This window comes from Pelmatolapia mariae, linkage group LG18, assembly GCF_036321145.2.
Source record: "Pelmatolapia mariae isolate MD_Pm_ZW linkage group LG18, Pm_UMD_F_2, whole genome shotgun sequence".
Taxonomy (NCBI): Eukaryota; Metazoa; Chordata; class Actinopteri; order Cichliformes; family Cichlidae; genus Pelmatolapia; species Pelmatolapia mariae.
In genome coordinates this window covers 5,728,613-5,752,948 of record NC_086243.1, presented here as the reverse complement: position 1 = coordinate 5,752,948, position 24,336 = coordinate 5,728,613, and the positions used below count along the sequence as shown (strand labels likewise).

Below are 24,336 nucleotides of genomic sequence, written 5' to 3'. Positions count from 1 at the left end.
GAATGCAAAAGATACCAAATGAGACATTGCGCCATTATTTTAAAGTGTTAAACATGACGTCTGACACAACTGCATCATAGATAGTTTTGTTGTAGAACAATGTGACAAGGTGTCATCCCCTTTTTAAATTGCACACAGAGAAACGGTGAAGGGCAGAAAATCTGATGATCTGAAAAAGCATATGAATAACAAGGATGGCTTCATATTTTAGCTGCGTTCCACTACTCTTGGGTACGCTGGATTTAACAACACTTGCCCATCCTTGATTATAGCTCCTCCTGAAAGACTCCTCTGTCTTCTCTCCTACAGATTTATTTTAGAAATTGAGACATATTGTGACTGATTTCCAGGTCACAGGCAGGATGACAGAGGAGACGAGGAGGAAAATGAGAAAAGGCCACAGACTAAATACAAACTAGGAAGGAAGGAACAGGTAAAGTCAGACAGGTACTAGCGAGGGGAGGGAAAACAACAGAGTGGGATAAAAACACAGAGCCACATGAGGCACTAAACTTCCAAATCAAACTGGGAGTAACTCAAAGAGGGACCAAGAATACATTCACAAACACGAGTTGGTTACAGAGTGGAGAAACACAACAGTCACGTGGAAGAGAAACTTGAGCAAAATTTGAAAAAATCCAAGAATTAACAAAAGAATCAAAAACCAAGTAAATCAAGAGGACCGAGTCTAAGGATTATCATCTAGGGACTATAGTTTTGAAGTACACCGATCAGGCATAACATTATGACCACCCTGATCCATCGAGGCATGGACTGCACTAGATGTTTTGTGGTATCTGCACCAAGATGTTAGCAACAGATCCTTTAAGTCTTGTGTATTCTGACACCTTTCTATCAGAATTAGCGTTCAAGTTTTCAGCATTTTGAGCTTCAGTAGCTCGTTTGTTGGGTCGGACCACACGGGTCAGCCTTCGTGCATCAGTAATCCTTGTCCATGCATGACCATGTCGCTGGTTCACCACTGTTCCTTCTTTGGTTTCTGATAGATCACTGCAGACCGGGAACACCCCACAAGAGCTGCAGCTTTCGACCCAGTCATCTTGCCTTCACAATTTGGTTCCTTGGGAATGTTCAAAATGTTCACTTGCTTCCTAATATATCAAACTAACAAGGCTCCAAGATGAAGAGATAATCAGTGTTATTCACTTCACCTGTCAGTGGTCATCATATTATGTCTGATCAGTGTAAAAATAACATTGTTGTCCTGTAAAACAGAACTATAGTGCAGCACATTTACAGTAAATGTACTTGTATAGTTAAATCTCAGCTCTCTTATCGTCTCTGTAATCAATTGCAGTTATGTGATTGTTTTTTGCCATTTCATCAGTTTACATAACTAATCTGTCTGATGTGAGAAGCGAGAAGCGATTATTGAACACACTAAAACAATGTTTTTTAAACATAAATATGAATACAGACAGGAATATAATTCCAGAATAAATAAACTTAAAAAAATAAACTTTAACTTTAAATATTTTGCTCTCCATAAAAATATATCCTGTCAAAATTATGCAAGTTAGAAATAGAAATATGAACATGCTGCCAAAACCCCCAGAAAAAATAAATGAAAACATACACAAGGTTCGAGCCGCATGTAGACGGAGCTGGGGCATTGCTTCAGGAATGGAACTAATAAACTCTGCGGGACATTCAGTGTCGTACTTTCCCTTGAGTGTCCCATTAGAATGCAGCTCCATCTGAATCTGCACAGGCGCAGTTTCCACGTCAACTGTAAATGGGTTGTGAAGCAGCTCGAAATTCTCATTTTGTGCTTCAAAGTCACCAAAGCGCCGTGCGAACTCAGTGCGCTCAGTTTATCAGCAAAGTGCGCATTTGGGAACACTGTTGTGCTGACTTGGTTCAACATTACTTGGCAACGGGGAAAGTGAGGCAGGTTGCACTGGTGCATTTGTGACAGCTTCACTTCAAATACCTTCACCGCATCATACATGCCATGTCCATGAACTGACAGATTTCCTTGCTGAGCTCAAAAACTCTATTGAGAATTTTTCCCCAACTCAGCCAACTGACCTCTGTATGGTAAGGAATGTCGGCAAACTCTGAAACTATTTCCCACATAAAAGAAATTGACAGTGATTTAAACCTTTAGTTCGGATAAAATTTGCGATTTGCGTCACGGTGATCATTACATGCTCCATTTTTAGGACTTTACCACACAGCGTTTCCTGGTGTATGATGCAGTGATATGCTGTTAACTCACCGATACAGTTCTCCTGCATCTTTACTCGCATCCTGCCATCTGTTGTAAGTCCAACAAGTTTGTCCCAGGGCAGTTTCATGTCGGTTACACTTTGACATACGTTTCTGCTCAGGCTCACATTTGCCAAAAGCTGCCTTTTGTCTGGACACAAGACGTCGCACACCTTCATCATGCAGCTCTTCAGAGTGCAGGGCTGATTTGGCTTTCTCCTCTGCTACAATAAAACTTGCTTTCACAACAGCTTCACTTTGTGATTTTTGCTCTGGTGAAAAACGTCTGCTGAAATGTTAGATTCTTCTTTAGCTCTTCTACTTTCTGTAGTTTCTGCTCTGCATTTAGATTTTTCAGCTAATCCTGATGTTTTGTCTCGTAGTGCCGTCTTAAATTAAATTCCTTAATTACAGCCACATTAGTTCCACTAGTAAGACGCACGGGTTTACCGGCAATGTGTGTAAACATATATTCAGTCTCCCACCGGTGCTGAAAGGCTCTGTTTTCAGAATCAACTTTTCTCTACGCCATTGTGAGGGGCTAGCTTCGCAATAACAGAAGTTTGACTTGATTGACGTGGGAATATTCCCAGCTAGCCTAGCGTTCAGCAAGGAGGCTGCAGCGCTGCATTTTGGGATCTGTAGTTTGTGTGTTATTAGCGCCTCATATCGCCGGGCCATGCATAACAATAATAATAAATCTATATAAAATGATCTTGCGGGCCAGATATAAATGTCCGCCGGGCCAGATGTGGTCCACGGGCCTTGAGTTTGACACATGTGTTCTAGAAGCTTCATACGTGCAGACGTCCCACCACCTCATAAAAATATAAACATACACACACGACAGGAGCTTCTTATCAGCCAGTTAACCTACTCAAGGTTATGTCATCTTTAATCGTATTTATTGCTACCGTATGTTAATAACAGCAGGATTCTCCTTGTGGAGGGAAGCCATAAAAGAAACAGAAAGCCATTCACACAATCGATTTAAACGAAAGAGAGAAAACTGTTGGAATTTAAGGAGCGCAGGGAAACAAATAACCTTTGAAATGATTCTCTCTCCATTTTCCCCATTTTTCAAACACTGAGTTTATCCCATTGGGTCATTATGAAACTTCGAGACAAAAGCTTTCTAATCCTGGCTCTTCTGCACTGCCTTTGATGGTTGGGCGTGCATGCAAGTCAATGAGCGTGTATACGTGTGTGTTCGTTCGGCGGCTTTAGCTGTGCGCTGGATTGTGTGTCTTGACTAATGCCGCCCTAAGCTGCACGCTGACCTACGGCACCCAGCGATAAGTGCATGTGTGTGTAAACCTGCAAGTGTTTGTGCGCATGTGTTTACATTAGATTAGCCAGAACTGAAATTATCTCCACGGGGATGTCGAGTTGTTGCAGCATCAAGAAAGAGATACATCAAAGAGAAATAGGTCTGCATGCAGCCTTAAACTTCTCATGACTGTCAGAAAGCTTCAAATCAAAGAGTAGAAAGGTGCAGGTTTAAAAGAAGAAACAGCAGGTGGACTCTATCAAACACAGCAGAGCATATGGCGAAAGATGATGGGAGAAATTAGTATCCGGGAAGCATCGGCTCCTCCTCCCAAATCCCAAGAATATTAAATTGCACTGTGGGAGTAAAAGTTTGCACCAAACAAAGGTGCCTTAGTTGGTCCCAAGAAACTGCTGCTGTCAAGGAACTGCGATGCTTTTGTTGGCCTACATCGATAAGCCCCGCCTCCCTCTCCACAATCCATCCAGTCCTCTGATTCCCTCGCCGCGGCTTTATTCTTTCACATCACATCTTTCTCACTTTAATCTGTGTTTCTACTTTCGTGCAAGCACCCCTCACATGTATGTGTAGGGTTAGTGAGCTTATTGTGTTTCTGTGTGTGTGTGTGTGTGTTTGTCTGTGTGTGTATATGCCTTAAGCACGTCTTTTAGGCAAGTGGATTGTACCACAATGCACTGAATGGACGCTCTTTGGGAATTTCTGTTTTACATTCTATAAAAAAACTGGACAGTTTCAAAGTTCGTGTTTATTTGATTTATGACTTAACTTGCTTCTCTTTGTTATACCCAGAGAAGATGCACAAAATGAAAGGGAGAATGTCAGGTTACTTTAGAAGCAAAGAGGGCGCGTTTTGCACAAGTTCTTAAATGTAAGATCTTGCATTTGTTTTTGTATCCCTGTGTTTGCTTTATGACATATCTCTAAATGTTTGACTGTGTTCATTAGACTTTAGCAGTGCTTTTGGAGTCCACAGGATAAAATGTATATTGATCTAGCACAATGTGCAGCCAGAAAATGCACCACATTCACTGCAGTGAGTTTGCCAACTCCATTCACTGAGATGGATTTTATAGACAACTAACAGTGCCCGGCCTTCGCTGTTAGTGAGGGCCTGGATTCTAGAGGAGGGAGAAACCGTAGACATTAAATGCAGTTACTAGCGTCTGTAGCTCCTTTGTTTACAGCCAAATTAAAGCATTGAGTTAAAAAAAAAAAAAGTCGTCTTTGTCTGAAAACGACAGCAAGTCACATTAAAAATGTATGCATGCACGCAGCCTGCAAGTCCTTGGACTTATTTGATAGGGTTATGTTTTCAAAAAAGCAACCTAGAACTATTAAATCAAGCTGTGTATTCTTTTTCATTTCATATCTTTTTTCTTAAAAGCATTTTGTGGCCTTTTACCATGTTGTGACTGTTGATGTTATATAGTTTGTGACGCACGTGCTTGGAACGTAATAAACTCAACAACCAGCTGATCCAAGCTGACTTGGCCAGAGCGTGAATGAGTAAAAAAACAACTACACATAAGAAATATTAGAATAGAGCCTGTTGTGATATTAAAAATATCGACCAATATATTTAAATATGAGATTTTCAAATCAAGAAATTCCAATATTGGTCTTAAAATCCTCTACTGATCAGGCTCTGATAAGAAAAGAATGAGACACTTATTTTACAACTAAACCTTCATTTTTAGTTGTATTTTCTACACAGTACAATTCTAGACATCAGTAAAAACGCCAGGAATAATTTTTGTTTTGGTTATCAGCATGCTGATATTAACAGCCATATAACCGTTTTATTTGGTTCTTTTGAGCCAGTTCTGATATTTAGATGAGTGTTTAATCATTAGCTAATGCTAGCAAGCTTGATTAGCAAGCTGCATCCATAAACCATACAGATTTGATGGCTTCCACAGTTTTCAGTAGAGGTTTGTTCTTTGGTTTTTTTAGCATTTGATTTTTCACGTGTTCCACAAAGGAGGCCTACATGTCTGACTGTGACGCTACAGAATACTCTGTAAGTCATGTGTGGAAAAGTGAAGAATATGTTGACAAAAATAATAGAACACCTTTTACCAGTGCTCTATTTTACCTTTAAACATAGTTTACATTTTACATTCACACACTAATGATCTCATATTTACTCATTCGCATAACCGAGGTAAGCATTTAATTTATGTATGACATTTAGGTGCCTTACTTGTTGTGGTAAAGGTCAAATCATTCAGCCTGTGCTTATGTCCCAAACCTAAATTGGCAGGCCTTTAGTGAATTGTCACTTGGAAACAGTCACCTGGTGACATGCATCTTTTTTAATATTGTGCTGAATAATTTCACCCTAAATAAACAGTTATTGTAGATCACTGAAACAGAACAGAAATCTCTGTTTATTTAATGTGTCTTTGGTTTTTTTCCCCCTTTTTTCTTTTGATTTATTCCAACTTATTATGCTTCTCTTTCTGTCTCTCTATCTTTCTTTCTTCCTTCTCCGGTAAGCATTTTAAATCAGGGTCACAGTAGGGAGGCAGGCTAACAGGTTCAGCTCCGCACACACATCTCTATCTCTGCATTCATCAAAGCATACTATATTTTCTCTCTCTGTGTGTGTCGCTCTGTAGGGAGTTTGGCTGGAGGGATCCAGAGCTGCCAGAGGTGATCCAGATGTTGCAACATCAGTTCCCATCAGTTCAATCCAATGCTGCTGCTTACCTCCAGCACCTCTGCTTTGGAGACAACAAGATCAAATCTGAGGTATCAATCACTGAGGGAAACCTGCACAGAGACAAGATTCTCACACACGGAGAAATTAAATATGCTGCGTGGGGTCCCCTTACAACATAATGTTGCTTACACACACACATGCATGCTTTTACTCTGTAAGTTTAATCAGAACACCCACTGAAATTCTTTCCCAGGGTTTCCTCTGGTGCAGATGAACATTAAGGTAGAGTTTGAGTAATGTTCTGTGGTTTGCTGAACATTTTTTCATCAGTGCTTTCTGTGCCACAAGTACGATTTCAGAGCTAGGTGCTCTATGACTCTGCGTGTGTGTGTGTGTGTGTGTGCTCGCATTAAAAATGTTTTTCATGCTTATGGAACAGACACATGGTGAAATAATACTGCAACTTCTCCACAGTGCTTTCTGTGTGGATTCACCAATAATGTTCCTGAAGCAGACTGCCTGTGGTCATTCTAGCATTGCAGCGCATCAGTTATCTTGCCAGCGGGCCTTCCTTAAATTACACATATTGACATTTTGGAACAAACAGTAGTCTTTATTTACATGGCACCTCCACAAAGTGCTTTTTTCTGAAAACAATCTACATCAACACAACATTTTAAACAGAACACAGTAAAGTAAAACAACTATATATTGCAACAATGAATGCAAAAAAATGAAAATAAGAAGTGACTAATTTTAGCTAAAATTGTGAAAACTGGATAATCAGTGAAACAATAAAGCAGTTAAAAGTAACCCAGAAATAACCTGTAAATGAATGCAGAATGCATCAAAACAAAACGGCAAAGTAGCAGATAAGTACGCCTGCTTTTCACTAGAGTTTTTTAAGACAGACCCAAGTCTCTGATGTGTCCTGATTGTCTGTAAATGAGTTGTTCTAAATGCACCCAAGCACCATTATCTTTGATCATGGGTCACCATGAGAGAAAACAAAGTTTTGAGTCTTTAAAGCCAAATATATATCGTTTTTGACTATTCTTACGGTGGCCCTGAAAGATCAAACACACTGCAACCAGCTGGGGAAGTGACAAGGTAAGAGTGCACGGTTAATATCAAATCAAAACATACATTACCTGCATCTTTTTCTCCCTCCCAGCACAGAAGAATCTTCCGCTTCTTTTAAGCGTGAATCAATGCGTTCTTTCCCGTGTTTTGCCTTCAGTCACTTCCACGGCTATTCCCTCATGCTACTGTTTCCCCAAAAAACACTCCTGCTGTGAGAGTTGTTCTGTGTGCTTTTCCAGCGTTTTTCTGTTTGCTGGTGTTTTCTTAAGTTGCAGTGTGTTTGACCTCTCAGGGCCACCCTATATTCTTCGTCCGTTACACCAGAAGATTAAAACACTAAACAAAGTAAATGCTAACGATCAAACCATTCATTCCGAATAGGTCTGATGCTCAGAAACCCAAAGGATCCGTCGCCATTGTTCGCGGATGCTTAGGAGCGACTTGAGGAACATGACAAAGAGTCCAAAGTAGAGCCAGATAACACAGAACACCCCCAGATGGCTGTGTTTGCAGCACAAGGGGGCCCTACCCAGTATTTAGACAGAGGTTTTGCTGTTGTAACTGATTTATGTCTATTGATGCTGTTTTCCACCACAGCTGTTTGCTAATTGATCTAATTAACTGAAAGCCCATCATGCTTTAGGGCTGGTCTGGCTGTCCTCGCATCCCGCACAGTGTTTTTTTTTGTATTCATTTTTCCTCGGGAGTAAACCTGCATGCAAATAGATGCCTTTCTTGAGTTCACTAATGTAATGTTGGCGCTTGTGAGTTCAACCAAGAGTAAAAAATAAAGTCTTATATAATTTGTATGTACTGTACCAGGTGCCATTGCTCTCTAACACATGAACAAATATAAAGCAAGCAGAGGGTTAATTTTAGCTGAACTCCTCCTGAAGATGAGAATTACAGCTGCTGCTTTCTTCCTCCTTAGTCCTCTTTTTGCTTTTTAATATGAATGAGTTAGCTAGTGTGTTTTCATAGACGGAGGAGAGGAGCTATGTGGTACCAGAGACCAATGCGGAGATCATAATCATGACACATAATAAATAACTTTATATGATAAATGTTTTATGTGGCTTAAGCACAAAAATCTACACATTGAAAAATCTGGTTAATTTGTTAACTTATTTAGTCCCTAATTGGAATTGATGAAGAAGGCTTTCTCTCAATGTTCTTCATTCAGGATAAAGAACGCCTGATTAGCATCACACATGGTGAAAATCAGATGCTGAGCTGGAAGGCGGTGAATCTGCCCAGTTTCTTCATAGGAATCTTTTATGCTTTTCTCGGCATTATCTAGTTCTCTTTGTTGCGGCAAGTAATGAAGAGAACTGCAGTATGAAGTATGTGTCTGCACTGCAATATGTGAAGGTGTTGCTGAGTGTAATGCATTACATCAAGAAATGAAGATTGAAGACATGCCTTTGTTCACAATAAACTCTGCCCCAGTCGTGCGCACCTGCAGGAGCTCCGCCACGCTCCTCATCAGATGGCATTACGAGCACTTAACCCAGTTTTGCTTATAACTGCGTGCCTACACTTGCTCCTCCTGTCCTTTGGAGCCATCACTGCTCAGTGTCTTGCAGAAAACAGTTTCATCTGTCTCCTCAATGTCAATTCAGTTCAGCTCTGTTCACTTTATTAATCCCCATGGAGGAAATGGATTCGAGGGCAAACAAAGTTCTTCAAACAGCAATCAGCCAACAGGCATTAAAAAATAGAGTGAGGGAGAGACGAGGGTGTGTAAGATGACTGATGAAGTATGGTAGTATTTAGCTCAGGACTGCCAAAACTACAACCCAGGGGCCAAGCTGTTTTTGCCCTTGAGAAAGATGCCTGACTGGTGAAATAATAGACAGAGAGATCTCAGCCCGTTCCCATTCTCAAGGTGTCAAATACTGCTGTTATTCCAGAGCTGTTGGCATCTCCCAAATTACGCATAGGATGTGTTTTGTGTTTGTGTGTGAAACCACGAGTCTAGACAGTACTAAGTTTGATCTATCACTCGATTGTAACACTTCTGGGAGACCCCTTGGCATAAAAGCACTTTAAGCATCATTTTTCAACTTGCAGAATTATTGTAGCACCCTGTCCTTTAATCACAGGGTGTTTTTGTTGTTGTTTTGTTTTTTTCCTAAACCTTACCAAAACATAAGATAAGATAAGATAGAACTTTATTAATCCCTCGGGTGGGTTCCTCTGGGAAATTCGGTTACATTATAGGGTCTAAACGTAACCAAGTACTTCAGTGCATTCAGTCATGTGAAAAGGAAAGTTTTCACAGGACTTTCTGGACCCCATGATTCAATATCCTGCAGGACCATGTTTAGCAGTCATTTTCTGCATGACTTTCTCAGTTTCTCACATTATCGTTGAGTAATTGCGTCCCATTCTTCTGTACGAGATCATTTCAGTTCCTTATGATCTATGAACATCTGCTTATGCACAGCTCTCTTAAGGTCCCAGCAGTTCAATCAAGTTGAGGTCCAGGCTTTTTCCACACTGAGATTCTTTTGTCCTGATGCATGATCCCATCACGAGTTATAGAATGTGGATCCAAACACAGACTCAGAATGCAGGAAGGAATTAACAAAAAGGGAACCATTTATTAAGGCTGTTGGCAGATAATCCACAAAAAAGGGATGAAACAAAAAGTCCAAAAAGGAACTGAAAACTATAAAGTATTGGAAACATAAAGACAGCTGAACTAAATCACAGAGCGAAAGCAAAGCACAGCTATCAAAATAAAGCAGGAAGTGAGATAACTAAACAGGGAAAACACACACGTGAATGAGCTCGACACAAGAGGATGGGAACCCTGATGAAGGAATTAGACTCTAAAGCATCTATGAACTAGACTAAATACACTGAAAATACACAAATCAAACCAGGAGTCGAATAGATTATTTAAATAAACAAAACCTGAAAGCCCCAAAACCACAAATACCATGTCAAATGACCCAGAACCTTGACAGACCCACTTTAGCTGTCAGAGTTGGCCTACATTTGACTCTGGAGTACTTTGGTATACAGAGGAGTTCATAGCTGACTCGGTGACTGGTACGTGCCCAGGTCCTGCAGCTGCAAATCAATCCCAAATCATCACCCCTCCACCACCGTGCTTGATAGTTAGGATGAGGTATTTGTGCTGATATTCTGTGTTTGTGTGTTTGTTTTTAGACAAATGTGGCGCTTTGCATTATGACCAAACATCTCATCTCTGGTCTTGTCTCAAAGGGTCCTTGAAAGTAGAGTAATACATACTAATATGTATGTTTACTTCAATTCCACAACTGTTCTGTTTTGTTGCTAACAATAATAACCACGTACTCTTACCAAATACTCTTAGTGCCTTTCATTTTAGGTTTTTGTTGTTTGAATGTTTGCACAGCATGACTGTCAAACGAAAACACAATTAAATAACTTAAAAAAAACAAGTTACACGTCACCCTTGGTAAGAAAGATCTCCATACTTTTGTTCCCTCTAAAAGAAAAAGAGGTAAATCTACAATCACTTTGCTGCTGGTTGTATTATTTGGGGTTATGTGTTGGTTTATTAAAATGCACTTGTAATTGCACAGTTTTTTGACACAATATTCAGTTCTTTATATTATCCTAACCACCCCAGGTTACAGGAAATATGTAGTGACTGATTTTGTAAACAACCAGTATCGGCGCTGGCATTTTCAAACACACCCGTGCAATAAGGCTTAATGCTGCGGTACAGAAGTCATGTTAGACAAGCACACCTACCATATCTCTGCACAATCTCTTCCACTGCTTTTGTTTTTATGGAGAGGAGCCAGTCTGCCCTACATTTTCTCTTTGTCTAGACAGAGGAAAGCAGGGAGGGCTGATAGGACAGAAAGTGCAGTGGCTGGCATTTCAATAAACCTTGCATCAGTGAGAGGAGCACCAGCATAGCCTGTTTGTTTATTTTAGTACTAACAAGGTAAAAAGTACAATTCACCTGTTAACATTTTGTGAGGAGATTGGAGTAAACGATGCTCCAATGTCTTTCAGGCTAAATAAAAACACCCCTCGTTTTATTATAATCCACACCTTATATCTGTCCCTCCTCTCTGGTCTCAGATTCGGCGGCAGGGTGGAATCCAGCTGCTGGTGGACTTGTTGGACCACAGGATGACTGACGTGCACCGCAGCGCCTGCGGAGCCCTGAGGAACCTGGTGTATGGCAAAGCCAACGACGACAACAAGATCGCCCTGAAGAACTGCGGAGGCATACCCGCTCTAGTGCGACTGCTCCGGAAGACCACAGACGTGGAGATCCGAGAGCTGCTCACAGGTAACACACGTGCACATACGCTATCTAAACAAAAGTATTGGACCACACCTCTTTATCTTTGAATCCTGGTGTTTTCTGTCACATTGTATAAAATCAAGCACCTAGCCATGCAGCCTGCCTTTTAAAACATTTATGAAAGAATGGGTCATTAAAGTGGTCACTCCATACGATCGAGTACAGGTCAATTTGTGAAACCTCTTCCCTCCTAGATCTTCCATACCATAGCAACTTAGATACCAAGCCAGACAATAGTTACAAATTACAGAGCGAGATCGCTCCAAAACCTCTTTTAGATCAAAAACTGGCTGCTTCATTACATGTGTTACAATGGCTGAGCAGTTCCTGTAGGTGTAATCTATAAGTGGCCCAGTACTTGTCCATATAGTGTATTTTGAAGTTGCCATCATTAGTGAATACTCACCATAATTCCTGGGAACTAACCAGATGTGTATCCTTCTCCTGGACAAATGAGGCTTATTTTTGTAGCACATTATGTGAACCTCAACTAGCACTAGGCTTGTTGGACATTTCAGCCTGAGGAAAGGGCTTGAAATTGAATCAACAGAGTCATGGGCAGCTAAGGCTCACTGATTCACATGTTGAGCGAAGGCTGGCCTGTGTGGTCCGATCCAACAGATGAGCTACTTAAGCTCAAATTACTGAAAGAGTGAATGCTGGTTCTCATAGAAAGGTGTCAGAATACACAGTGCACCATTGCATAGCTGCAGAGAAGTAAGGGTGCCCATACAGGACATAAAGGTCCTGTTGCTAATATACCAAATACTATAAAACTGTAATTCAAGAAAAAGTCTTAGATTTTCTACCTGTGGGTACTCCTTCGTACTATAGTCCCTATATAGTCCTCACACACGTTATTTTCCTTCACATGGACAATACAGATATGACTATATTTACAGAGAGCAGTCCAAGACACAAAACATGCCGCATTATGCATGTTTCCATTTACACTTCAGCACAAATACAGAGGCGCACACACACTCACACAGAGGAGACAATTGTTTACTGCCTGCCTACTTCCCCGTACTCATCAAGTGCTGTTGACTTGTCAAACTGAGCTTCTGTGCAAAGGTCTGTACTGCACTTGTATCCACAGCATGATTGTATCCTCTGTGAGTAAACACAAATATCTCCATAGAAATTGTATTCAGGGTGGACTAATTTGAGGTTCTATAATCCACGTGGAGGTCAGCATTTGTAAACTCGGATAGATTAAAGGATTACCAGCAACGCCTCTTTTTTACAGCATTTACTGTATCCTGGCAATCTCTTTTCTGATTAGAGTTTACATGGACGGCCACACACTCTTACCTCTCGAGAGGGATGGAGAGATGATGGAGCCAGAAGAGGAATGTTACTTAATTTTCAAACTGATCTACAGCCAGAAACTCCCGGGGGTAGGGCGGGGTGTTTCCAGTCCATGAGCCAAATGAGAAATATAGATTTCTCTTACCAGCACCAGTACTCATGAAAACATCTTTGCTATGGAGCTGCAAGGAGATGGATACTTGTCCTATGATTTATGCCTTTTATTGCCGTAGTCAGTCTGTGAGGATGTGTAAGCAAATCAGTGATGACATTAATACCACTAACAAATGAACCAAATAGTAACAAAGATCTAGTTCTCTGGGAATCCTTGGGTTGATCTTTGCCACTGATGGGGTCGTTACTGACCTAAACAAACTTTGTTCCCTTCCCACTGGCAGCGGCACACGGAAAAAATGCTAAGCATTGACTTGAGGAACATGACAAACAAGGTGTTGATAAGCTTACATAGCCCATTCTGGTCGAGCATATATAGAATGCATGGTTGCACTGTCCTCCGACCCAGAGGACCCAAAAGAACCAGACACCAGAGGACATTCCCATGTGTCTATGCCCTGATGGGTTCAAAGCTATTTTGGCAGCGAAAGTGGGTTGTACTACTTAGCCATGCCAAATTTGGACTAGATTAACAGGAAGAGTGTGAAACTGAAGTCTAATCCATATCTATTCAATTCACAGAATTGTTGTTCGCAAACAAGAGTGTTTCAATTCAGAGAAAAACCCAAAAATCATATGACCCCCTATGAGCAAGCACTTTGGCGACAGTGGGAAGGAAAAACTCCCTTTTAACAGGAAGAAACCTCCAGCAGAACCAGGCTCAGGGAGGGGCGGGGCTGACCAGTTGGGATGAAAGAAGGAAACAGGATAAAGACATGCTGTGGAAGAGAGGCAGAGATTAATAACAAGTGTGATTCAATGCAGAGAGGTCTATTAACACGTTGAGTGAGAAAGGTAACTGAAGAAGAAATACTCAATGCATCATGGGAATCCCCCAGCAGTCTACACCTATTGCAGCATAACTAAGGGAGGATTCAGGGTCACCTGGTCCAGCCCTAACTATATGCTTTAGCAAAAAAGGAAAGTTTGAAGCCTAATCTTAAAAGTAGAGATAGTGTCTGTCTCCTGAATCCAACCTGGAAGCTGGTTCCACAGAAGAGGGGCCTGAAAACTGAAGGCTCTGCCTCCCATTCTACTTTTAAATACTCTAGGAACAACAAGTAGGTCTGCAGTGCGAGAGTGAAGTGCTCTAATGGGGTGATATGGTACTACAAGGTCATTAAGATAAGATGGGGCCTGATTATTTAAGACCTTGTATGTTGATTCCAAAAGGAGAATGTGTTGCATCCAAATGACATCACAGGGCTTTCAGGCTACCTTGCTATAAGGACCTTACCCACAAACTGAGTATCGTTGAGTCAAGCTGAGCCGAGTAGGTACTAGTGGAAAAGAGGCATTAGTTATGCTGCAGTAAGCCTAGGCTGCTGGGGACTTCCCATGCGCTGTTTCTTCTTCACTCTTACTGCTCTGCATCTACTCATTAGTTATGATTAATCTCTGGCTCTTTTCCACAATGTATTTATTGTCCTGTCTGATTGTTGATAGCACCAAGAGAAGCCACAGTCTGTGGACGAATCTCAGCCGATTACTTTGATGATACAGTGCCAAGTAGATTTTTCATTTGGTACAATTACGTGGGATATTTAGGCTCGACCTAGATTTGGGAGAATACAGTAAAGTCCTTTTTTTTTCTGTTTCACAAATCTGAAAGCAGGTTTTTAACAGCATTCTTATTTTATCGAGGATGTCTAACACCATTTCATAACAGTATTCCAAGCAGCTAACAAATTCTTGGAGACATTAGGAGAGGTTTCAGTCCAGCTTACCTGTAACTGTGAAAACTTGTTTTCCCTCTCTGCAAACTGTCCAAAAGCAAAGTGTCTCCTCACACAAAAGCTGTCCAGAGCCTTTGCCCACTTTCCAAATTATTTACAGCAGCACTTCACACATCAGGCTGATGTGAGATATTATTGAGAGACAAACAGTTTAGGAAGTATTTGGGCTGATATCCCACAGTTCTGAATAGTAATGGAAAAGTCTTATTAGGAAAGTTAAACCAAGAAGCATGTCAGCTCCATCATACAGCCACATGTTGTCGAGTTTGACCCGCGTGTGCATTTCTGAATATGCATATGTGTGTAGTGAGTCTAGAAAAGGTTTTAGGCTTAGCAGAGATGGAAATAAAAGAGTTTTGTATGCTGCTAGAGTCTTAAAGAAGATTACCATATAAATTAGAGAAGCAATTCAAGGCACGAAGCACAGAAATCCCTCCTGTCACAAATTAATCAGCTGAACGACCGACCGGACGCAGACAGACCATGCTCTCCTCTCTTCTGTCTCTCAAAGACCCAGAGGAAATAACTCTCTCTCCCATCCTGTTTGCCAGCCTCTCTCACTCCCTCTCTTATCCCTCTGTGCTCAGATTCTTGTAATTGGTCTCTCTCTTTTCTCCTGTCTCTCTCCTGTCCTCTTTGCCTTTCTCCGTCTCCCTTTTTTTTTCTCCATCTTTTTCTATATCGCCTGCCCTCTCTGGCTCTTGCTTGCTCTCTGGTGAGCTTTTTGAATCAGGATCACAGTGGGAAGTCAAGCTGCCTGCCTTGGTAGCTACAGACTCGCATAGACACGCGAACATGCACAAAAGGCTGGTTCACAAGCACACACATTCATTCACGTGTGCAGCTTGCTTCATGGCACAAAAAGTGACAAGCAGGCTTGTTGCTCTGTGCTCTTCAGTCTCTTTCAGTTCAGTAACTATGGTCCTTTTTACCTTCCGTCTTTAGAACTAATAAAGGTTATATGGGGGAATAAAGCAGATTGAAAACACCAAATATCAGCATTACCGCTGATGCATGATTGTGTGTTCAACATCTTTAGTTCTTTATGTTATTGTTGTTCTCAGTGCACCTCAGAAGTAGGTGAGGTTGTGCTCCACTCTGTTTCCAGTACGTTAAATTTGCCCACTGTGGACAAGCGGAGTTGCTTGTATATTGTTTAGCTGTATGGCATGGTGAGGATAAGTGTGCTCTCATGCAGTATGGATGAACCATGACTGTCTGTACAGGGGTTTGTGGAAATTGATCCAATAGGCTGCTGAGATGAACAACAGACTCTGAACTGCAGCAACTTCCTCTTTGAGTAATCATTCAGTAACAACTTTCCAACAGTTTCAGGTTTTACTGAATACAACATAATCTTCATTTTGTAATGATTTTCATGAGTGTGTGAAAGAGAAGCTGCCAAATTATTGGAGGATCTGCATTCCTGCTCTCACCCTTCACCAATGGGTGGCTGGGCGCTCTCCCTTGTGGATATGTTGATGAGCTCAGTCATTCGGGAGGGGCTCAGAGTAGAGCAGCTCTCCACCACATCAAGAGCAGCAATTGGAGGTGGTGGGGTAACTGTTTAGGATGCCTCTCAGGTGGGGTGCTGAGAGCATGTCTTGAAGGGAGAAAGACCTGGAGCTGACCCTGGGCACCCAGGCGAGACGGGCAATAGTTGGACTCTGGGTTTGCTGAAAGGGAAAGACTGCTGCCCCTGGATCCAGACAAGCAGCAGAAGATAGATGGATGGACATATTGACGGATGGAATACAAATGTTAGACTCATGAAGAATTATCAAAATAGTGTAAAGGATATATGAAGAGTCACAGAGAAGCAGGAAGAAATAAGAGCTCATGGTGGATTCAGTTGAGAAAACCGAACTGTTATTTTATTAACCCCAAGCTTTACCTGTCTATGTTTTAGTCATTTTAATTCTACACGAGGTCCATTTATTGCTGCTGTGAACATGTTGGTGAAAATGATAAGTTAATCTGAGCTACAGAGGAGTGCTAACAACATGACATCGGCCTCCTCTGACTCACAGCTTGCTGCGCTTTCTTTAACTTCTTTATTCCCTTCACAGATTTGCGTTCTGTCAGTAGCTGTGGTTCCACTTGTCATTACAATACAACTTTTTTTTTTTAGTCAGTCATGGGAGAAAACACCACTGCAAGCGACAGGTCCGGACTGTTCACGCTGGTTAGAAGCAGATATGGAAGCTGTCGGAGTCGTACTGATGGGAACGCTCCACAGTCTGGATGCAGTCCAGCAACGGTGCTCATCAAGCTTTAGCAGAGCAAAGAGGACATCAGCTTGATAGAGTGAGAGGCTCAGATGAAAAAAGGGAGGAATAAAAGAACAATTCTTGATTATTAACAGAATGTAATAGTTAAGGACGCCTGATAGGCCAATGCATGAAAAGATATAAAAAGATGAACATAAAGCTGCACAAGACTTAAAATCAGTGGAAATAATGCAAAAATATGTTTTTGTGCATGAGTGTGCAAAGCTAAGATGCCGCACATCCACAGTTAATTATGCAAACATGCAGCAGTTTTGTTCCCTTGAGTTCTACGGTGCTCATTATCTTTTCAGTCCATTTAAAAGGATTTTTAATGCAGTTCCTCTGTTAAGAAAATATCAAGCCTCTTTCATAATTACAGGTAAATAATAAGTCCATTCATTAAAACCAGATTGAATCTCATGAAGAATGGGATGTTACCAATGTTCCCTCTAAACTGCGCACATGCGCAATTGCACACTGCTGGCACGGTCTCTGCACACAGAAAATCTGTGTTGCGCACAAAAAAAAGTCTTACCTGAATTGAAATTAAAATTAATACTTTAACAATTCTGTTTTGCAGTGTGAGTCAGTGAGTGACTGGCTGCTCCCGTATGGGACTAGAACGATGCCACCTTATCCCATAGTCCAGCCAATGATGCGATTCACATTCGCATATACGCAGCTAATCAACGTCGTTGACAGGCTATGACAGCGTCCTTATGTGCCGACACCGGAGTTTTAGCTAGCAAAGCAGCGTGGCTGATGTGGCGTGAAGCCACGTTAATGACAACGTGTACAACCATTGGAGATGTGAGCAGGACAGACGGAACAATTGACGGAAAAAGTGTGGACTTTATACCAGTTTTTAAATTGTGTTGATAGGCCACGTAAAACCAGACTTATGATAAAAATATATGCAATGTTTGGTTTTCATCCTGAATACTATCGTTGTTTATATTTACTGCGGGAAGAAACGGTAAAAACGGCGTTTTATAAGGAAAACGCTCGAAAGCACTCTCCACCTGTGAGCAAAAACAAAACCAGCCCCCCCCCCAGCCTTTCCTATTGGTGGAAAAAAGTACCACGTCGACCAATCAAAAAATGATATGGCAATGTGGCATCTAGTTGTTAAAAAACGGGGGGAAGTTTTAGGAGTGACGGCGGTGTTTTGAGATGTGAGAGATTTAAGACCTTTAGCGGAAATCTTGTGTAGTTAGTGTGTAGTGTTGTCAATAGTTTTGTTGTGTGTGTCAGAACAATGAGGCGACTGCTGAATGTTACAGGTGTTACAGGAGTGATACATCTCCTGTTGTCAGGCCTGCAGGTATCAGGCTGTTGTTCTCCTTTATCTCATAGTGGACAGAAATTATTTTTTGAAGTGGCACAAATAATTTGTGTGGCATCAGATTTGATGCAGAACAGCTGATTGTTCTGTAAATAGTTTGAAATGTTTATTTAAAAAACGCATTGGCTGCATTTAAAAAATATATATAGCTGCAAAAACCTTTGTTTGCATAACTCAGTTACTTTTTTGAATAAGTAACTATATAATTAATTGCCCAACATTGGTCATTATTTACTGTATTTTGCAGACAGAGAGTTACAGGACTCTCTCCCAGACCACAGACTCATACTCATAATACAAGTCAGAGTTTTATTTAAAAAAAAAAAGAAAAAAAAAAGTTGTCTTTTCAAAATTGGAGTTCAAGTTATTTTTACTTCCAATAGTGTTAACATACTACATACAATGACTAGATTTTTTTTAAATTTTCATTGTAAGTGGGCTAAAGCAGTTAATTAAAAGTAGTCTAACATAAATGTAAATGCTGTAATTTGATTATTTTAATGAACCATGTAACTTGGATGGATTAGATGCCGACGTGACCACAGTGCACACGTCTGATGTCGCTCACAGTGGTCCAAGGGACCGCTCAGGGAGTTTGTGTGTTCGCTCAGACACATGAAAAATTAGAGGGAACATTGGATGTTACCACAAGTCTTCTTCCTTTCCTACTTTCTTTCTGCCATATTGCAGAAGCACTCTGGTTGACCTTGACATAAACTATATAAAATGCTTCCCCACAGTGTTTCCAGTGATCAGTGACAAAGTCATTAAAGGACCCAAACTGTGTAAATATAATTACTCACTTTGAGCCTCATTAATGCACACAGCTATAGGCCAGTGTATACCAAGTGATTAAACAGTAATCATTATGACAACAGAGTAAAGCTGACACCTATGATTTTAATTTGAGGTTATAAATGTGTCACTTCTGGGCCAACAAAGCGCTGCTCTGATTACGTGCCAGTATCAGTAGCTGCAGTGTGCAACGCTGACAAACATGGTAACATCAGCTCTCCTCCTATTCTAAAAACTTTAGGATATGACACCTGAAGAAAGGTGTTAAAATAATATAAAACCAAACAGATTAAAACTATCACAATATCAGATTTTCATGATTGTTGTGCTTGAATAATAATCACAATCTGTTGAATTCATCCGTAACTTTATTGATTGTGTGTAGCCTTTTTGGACAAATTGAGTAGAAATGCAATCACACTGAGTCTGTATTACACAGTTGTTACCATATTGCTCACACAGTGTTGCTATTTAACCTTTAAATATCATCAATACAAGGTTATCATGACACCCCTAATACTGATATAAAGTCAAAAAAGTCAGTGAACTAGCCCTTGTAATTAAATCTGCTGATATCAGCACAATCTAACATATATTTCATAACCTTTTTATTCAGTGAATTTATTCAATCAAGATGGGTATAAAAGCTGCACGTAGGCTGTTCTTTCGAGTCAAATCCATACAATGCCTCTTTGTGCTGCCGTTGACCCCGCTTTAAGAAATCTCCTTTCTGTGTCATGTAAGGGATAAAAATGTGAGCCTGGTCACTTTCAGCTGCAAGACGGCTGGCTCAGCGTGTCGCCAGTGATCTTCAGGGCTGCCTTAGCTGTAATCTACATTGTGTTTCTACTGCACAATTTCAGCAATTAGTAAAGGTGACAACTGATTTATCCTCAGTTGTTCAAAGGACTGCGGAGCCACTCAGAAGGCAGGTGGTGTACACAGTCTATCAGAGGAGGGTGGTCTCTCTTACTACAAAGCCCCCCCTGCTGTTCTCAAGGTCATACCACTAGCGTGGGCTCCCTAGAGATGTTATGTACGTAACTTGAATGCAAGCAGCTCCTGAAGGTGATTTCTTGTTGGAACTTATAGCAATTGTAGGTCTATAGTAGATGAAAAAGCTAGAAAAGCACATGAGCAGAGGTGAGCTTCCCTGTGAGACAGAACCAAACATCTTTGCTGGTTTATGTATTTTTTTTTGCACAGTGTTCACTTGACTTTTCTCATAAATGAGTTTAGGTGCAGTGATGCATTTCAACAGATATAGAGCATATACCGTACTGCTCAGGGGGCAGGATGGTTTAACCATATGCTTGAGATTATGAAATGTTGTGTAACAGGAGTGTGTTCTTTTATTTTTTCTCCCTTTTTGTGCGTAAGGAAACAATAACTAAAGCTGATAATTGACTGCACTGCTGTAGAGTGTGCGGTTTTCCCTTAAACGGGTGAACATTCAAGTACTAGTAGCTTCAAATGTGGCTTCGATAATAGTTGATAATAGTTGTTGAATAGACATCCAAAAGATGGATTTGTTGGCTGACCAACGTTGAGATTTGGTTTAAAAGGAAAAGTGACAAGCTGTCTTCTCAGACTGTTAAACGACGTCTAGAAAAAACATTTTTCAGTTTTTCTCATTGTCAATTTCAGTCTTGACAATGAGATTTGGAGGGGCGGGGTTAGTAAATTTCTGTCATTAAGGAACTGCTTTGAGGGTCACATTTATTTCAGATAAATCCCAGTGTTTCATTTAGTTTACGTAACCATGGCTGGAAGGGGAAGGTTGACGTCGGAGAAACCCCCCACCTGCCTGGAGGTGTCAGGTATATGGTAGGTGTTAATTTTCCGAGAACCATAATTACAGTTCTAATCAGATGTATTTTAATATAGTTGTGGTCTGATGACTAGCCTAACCTTCATGCCTGTGGAAAGCTAGACACACAAACAGAATGGCAATCTCTGAAGTCTCAGATTCAAAGTGGTCCACAACAAGGATGTGTCAAAAAGCAAGCACTTACTGAAATACACTGGGAGACTTGAGGAATAAAAAATGAAACGAGAGCAAGATCAAGTGGGGGACAAAGGAACGTGTTGCAGAAGAGAGAAATATGACAGTGGGATGAAAGTACGCTGCAAATGAAAGATGGGAAATGGCTTCACAGACAAAGAGACATAGCCAGCATATTCATTTCCCCTCCCTCCACATAACAACCTCCTGCTGCCACTCATGATGTAAGGCTGAGGCAATTAACCTCCTTCATCTGTCACACACTCATGACTGTGTGTGTGTGTGTGTGTGTGTGTGTGTGTGTGTGTGTGTGTGTGTGTGTGTGTGTGTGTGCGTGTCTTTAAGAGCTTGGATGCAAGTGTTTGTGCATGCCTGAATCCATGTGTGTAAGCAAGCAATAACGTGAGGCAGTGTACATCGAGGCAATATTATGTGTGCGCGTGTGTGTGAGAGAGAGCGTGTGTTTCAAATCAAAGATAAAATCCCACTGCCTTTCACCTCAGGGAGATGATGTCATACCCTGCACAGCGAGTAGCGATGCTGGCAAACAGCTGACTTTACTCAGGATGGGGAAAAGTCATCTTTGTCTTGCAGCTGCAGCATGACATCATTCATTGCATTTTTGACATGTGCAATATGTGTGTATTTCTTACTTATCCACTCATTTAGCATGGATTGAAAATGGAAATTCACATTGTGGGAGAGTCACTGTTTTTCATTAGAGCACTGCAAGTTGCAGACATATGTTAAATCCGTCAGACCAAATTTAATACTGAAGAGCAGACCTGTCAGAGTTGTTTAGACACCACTAAGTTAAAAGAGATGAAAATAGATATTTATATGATCAAATTTTGAAATATAAAAAATGACATCAGCTTACAGGCTATAACTAATGTGTGATCTATAACAATGGGAAATTACACACTGTGCTCCAACAGTTTAGCCACAGGACATTAAATGCATTATTTTTAGATTTTGCAGGATGTAGAGCTAATTTGCTATTTTCATCACGATAAGCAGCCTCTGTGTTGTTCACAGATTAGGAAATGCTACTGGGATGGACAACATCTAACACTTTAAAAGATGTTAGTAACAATTTAGGCATGCATGCATGGATTAATTGCAAACTACAAGCTCTTGCAATCCTCTTGACTTTCCAGGAAAAATGTCCTAATTTCTTTGCATCATTTTTTGAATACACTTGCATGTAGGAGCTACTTTGCCCACATATCAGACACATTTGGGCCTTTTGGCACAACTCTGTCACCACACTGCCAAGTGTTGTGTGGGCCTCATCTTGCCCAGAAGTCATGAAGCATGCTTAACATGGGTTGTGACAAGTATTGTGTGAACGCTGTGGGTGTATGTGTGGCCCAAATGTCACAATGTAACGAATATCTGTCTCATAAGGTGTGTATGAGAATCCAGAGATATAAAGACATTGATTGTTCAAAGTGATGTTGCTAGCAACAAGTGGAATTTAAAGAAAAAACATATTAAGGTTTCATCAGAAATTTTGAAAATCTACATAACCAAAACAATCCTTATATAAACTGCTTGTAGTTTTAGTGTCATAAAAAAACAACAACTACTACTTAACATTACTGTCCAAGAGAGAAATAATCGGTGCATTGCGTTGTTTACTTAAATTACATCCGAGACCTTTGTGCCTAGCTGATTCTTCTTCTTCTTTTAGCTGCTCCCTTTAGGGGTCGCCATAGCAGATCATCTGTCTTCATCACACCTGATCTCTAGCATCCTCTTCTGTCCCACCAACCTTCTGCATTACCTCCTTCACTACACCCATTAATCCTCTCTGTAGTCTCTTTTTCTCCTGCCTGCCTGCAAGCTCCATATTCAGCATCCTTTGTCCAATATATCCAGTATTTCTCCTCTGCACATGTCCAAACCATCTAGCTATTACCTTTCTAACATTGTCTTCAAACCATTCAACCCTAGTTTTCCATCTAAAATATATACATTTCTATTCTAGTCGATCCTGGTCACTCCCAATGAAAATCTTAACATCTTCAACTTGGCCATCTCCAGTTTGGCCTTGTCTCTTTTTTTTCATGCTGCCGTCTCCAAGTATACATTATAGAAGGTCTCTCCTTTAAAGCTTCCCTTTCACTCTTGCTCCTTTTCTTCTGTCATAAATCACTCCTGACACTCCACCTCTCTTTGGATTGGTGAATCCAGGTATTTAAACTCATCTTCTGTCACCGTCTGTACCATGTTCCCTTTCCCACCCTCTCACTTGTCTCCCTCTCACAAACATGTGTTCTGTCTTGCTTCAACTGACTTTTGTTCCTCTTCTCTCCGGTGCATACCTCCACCTCTCCAGGCTCTCTTTCATCTCCTCACTACAGATCAGTGTCGTCTGCAAACATCATAGTCCACAAGGCTCCTTGACCTTGTACATCCTTGTACATCCCACTACCTTCACATACTTCTCTGCCACTAATAACTTCCACAGTTGCTGTCTTGGCACCATACTCATTCATACAGTATGTCTAAATGAAAGATTTTGATGACGCCTTATGTGTCAGAATTATGAGAACAAATGAGTTACATTTTCTTGAAACACTGTGTCTCTGTGGCTTTCAACCCCCAAGGCATTTTACGCCAAAAAAAGTATATTACTCTGTGCCAAAAAATCTGGCACAGAGTAATATACTGCACACAGTTGGGCACTCCAGGAGGAGTGCTGTGAATTATACATCAGGGAAACCAAACAACCTGGTTAACCAGATTGCTCAGTGCAGAAGAGCTACCTCATCAGGCCAAGACTCCACAATGGCCACTCTTTCAGTGATGAGACTATAGACATCCTGGTTAGGGAGGAACGCTGGTTTGAGTCAGGAGTCAAGGAGGCCATTTATGTGAAAATGGAACAACTGCTCTTTCTCATATCTTCATGGTATGGCTCGTGAATTTTATCTCTCTGTAGCTGCTACAGCTCTGCTTCTTGTTCTTGAAAACGAGTACTAGAAAACTTCTTCCTCAGGCCTCACTCTCAAATTGATAAGCAAACTGGTGTAAAACTCAACAGCCCTCTCCCATAGAAATCTCCAAACCTCCACATGTATGGCTTCTGGATCAACTGCC

The 24,336-nt window shown here is 40.9% G+C and overlaps 1 protein-coding gene across 7 annotated transcripts in view; it reads left to right on the top strand.

Annotated features, from left to right (window-relative positions):
* The window catches only part of ctnnd2b (catenin (cadherin-associated protein), delta 2b), a 209,609-nt gene that overhangs the window by 141,880 nt on the left and 43,393 nt on the right, over positions 1-24,336 (top strand). For all 7 annotated transcript variants that reach the window (XM_063461036.1, XM_063461034.1, XM_063461033.1 and 4 more), the window contains 2 exons: positions 6,145-6,277; positions 11,364-11,577. In XM_063461036.1, coding sequence (XP_063317106.1) covers positions 6,145-6,277; positions 11,364-11,577 — 347 coding nt within the window. The remainder of the gene's footprint in view (positions 1-6,144; positions 6,278-11,363; positions 11,578-24,336) is intronic.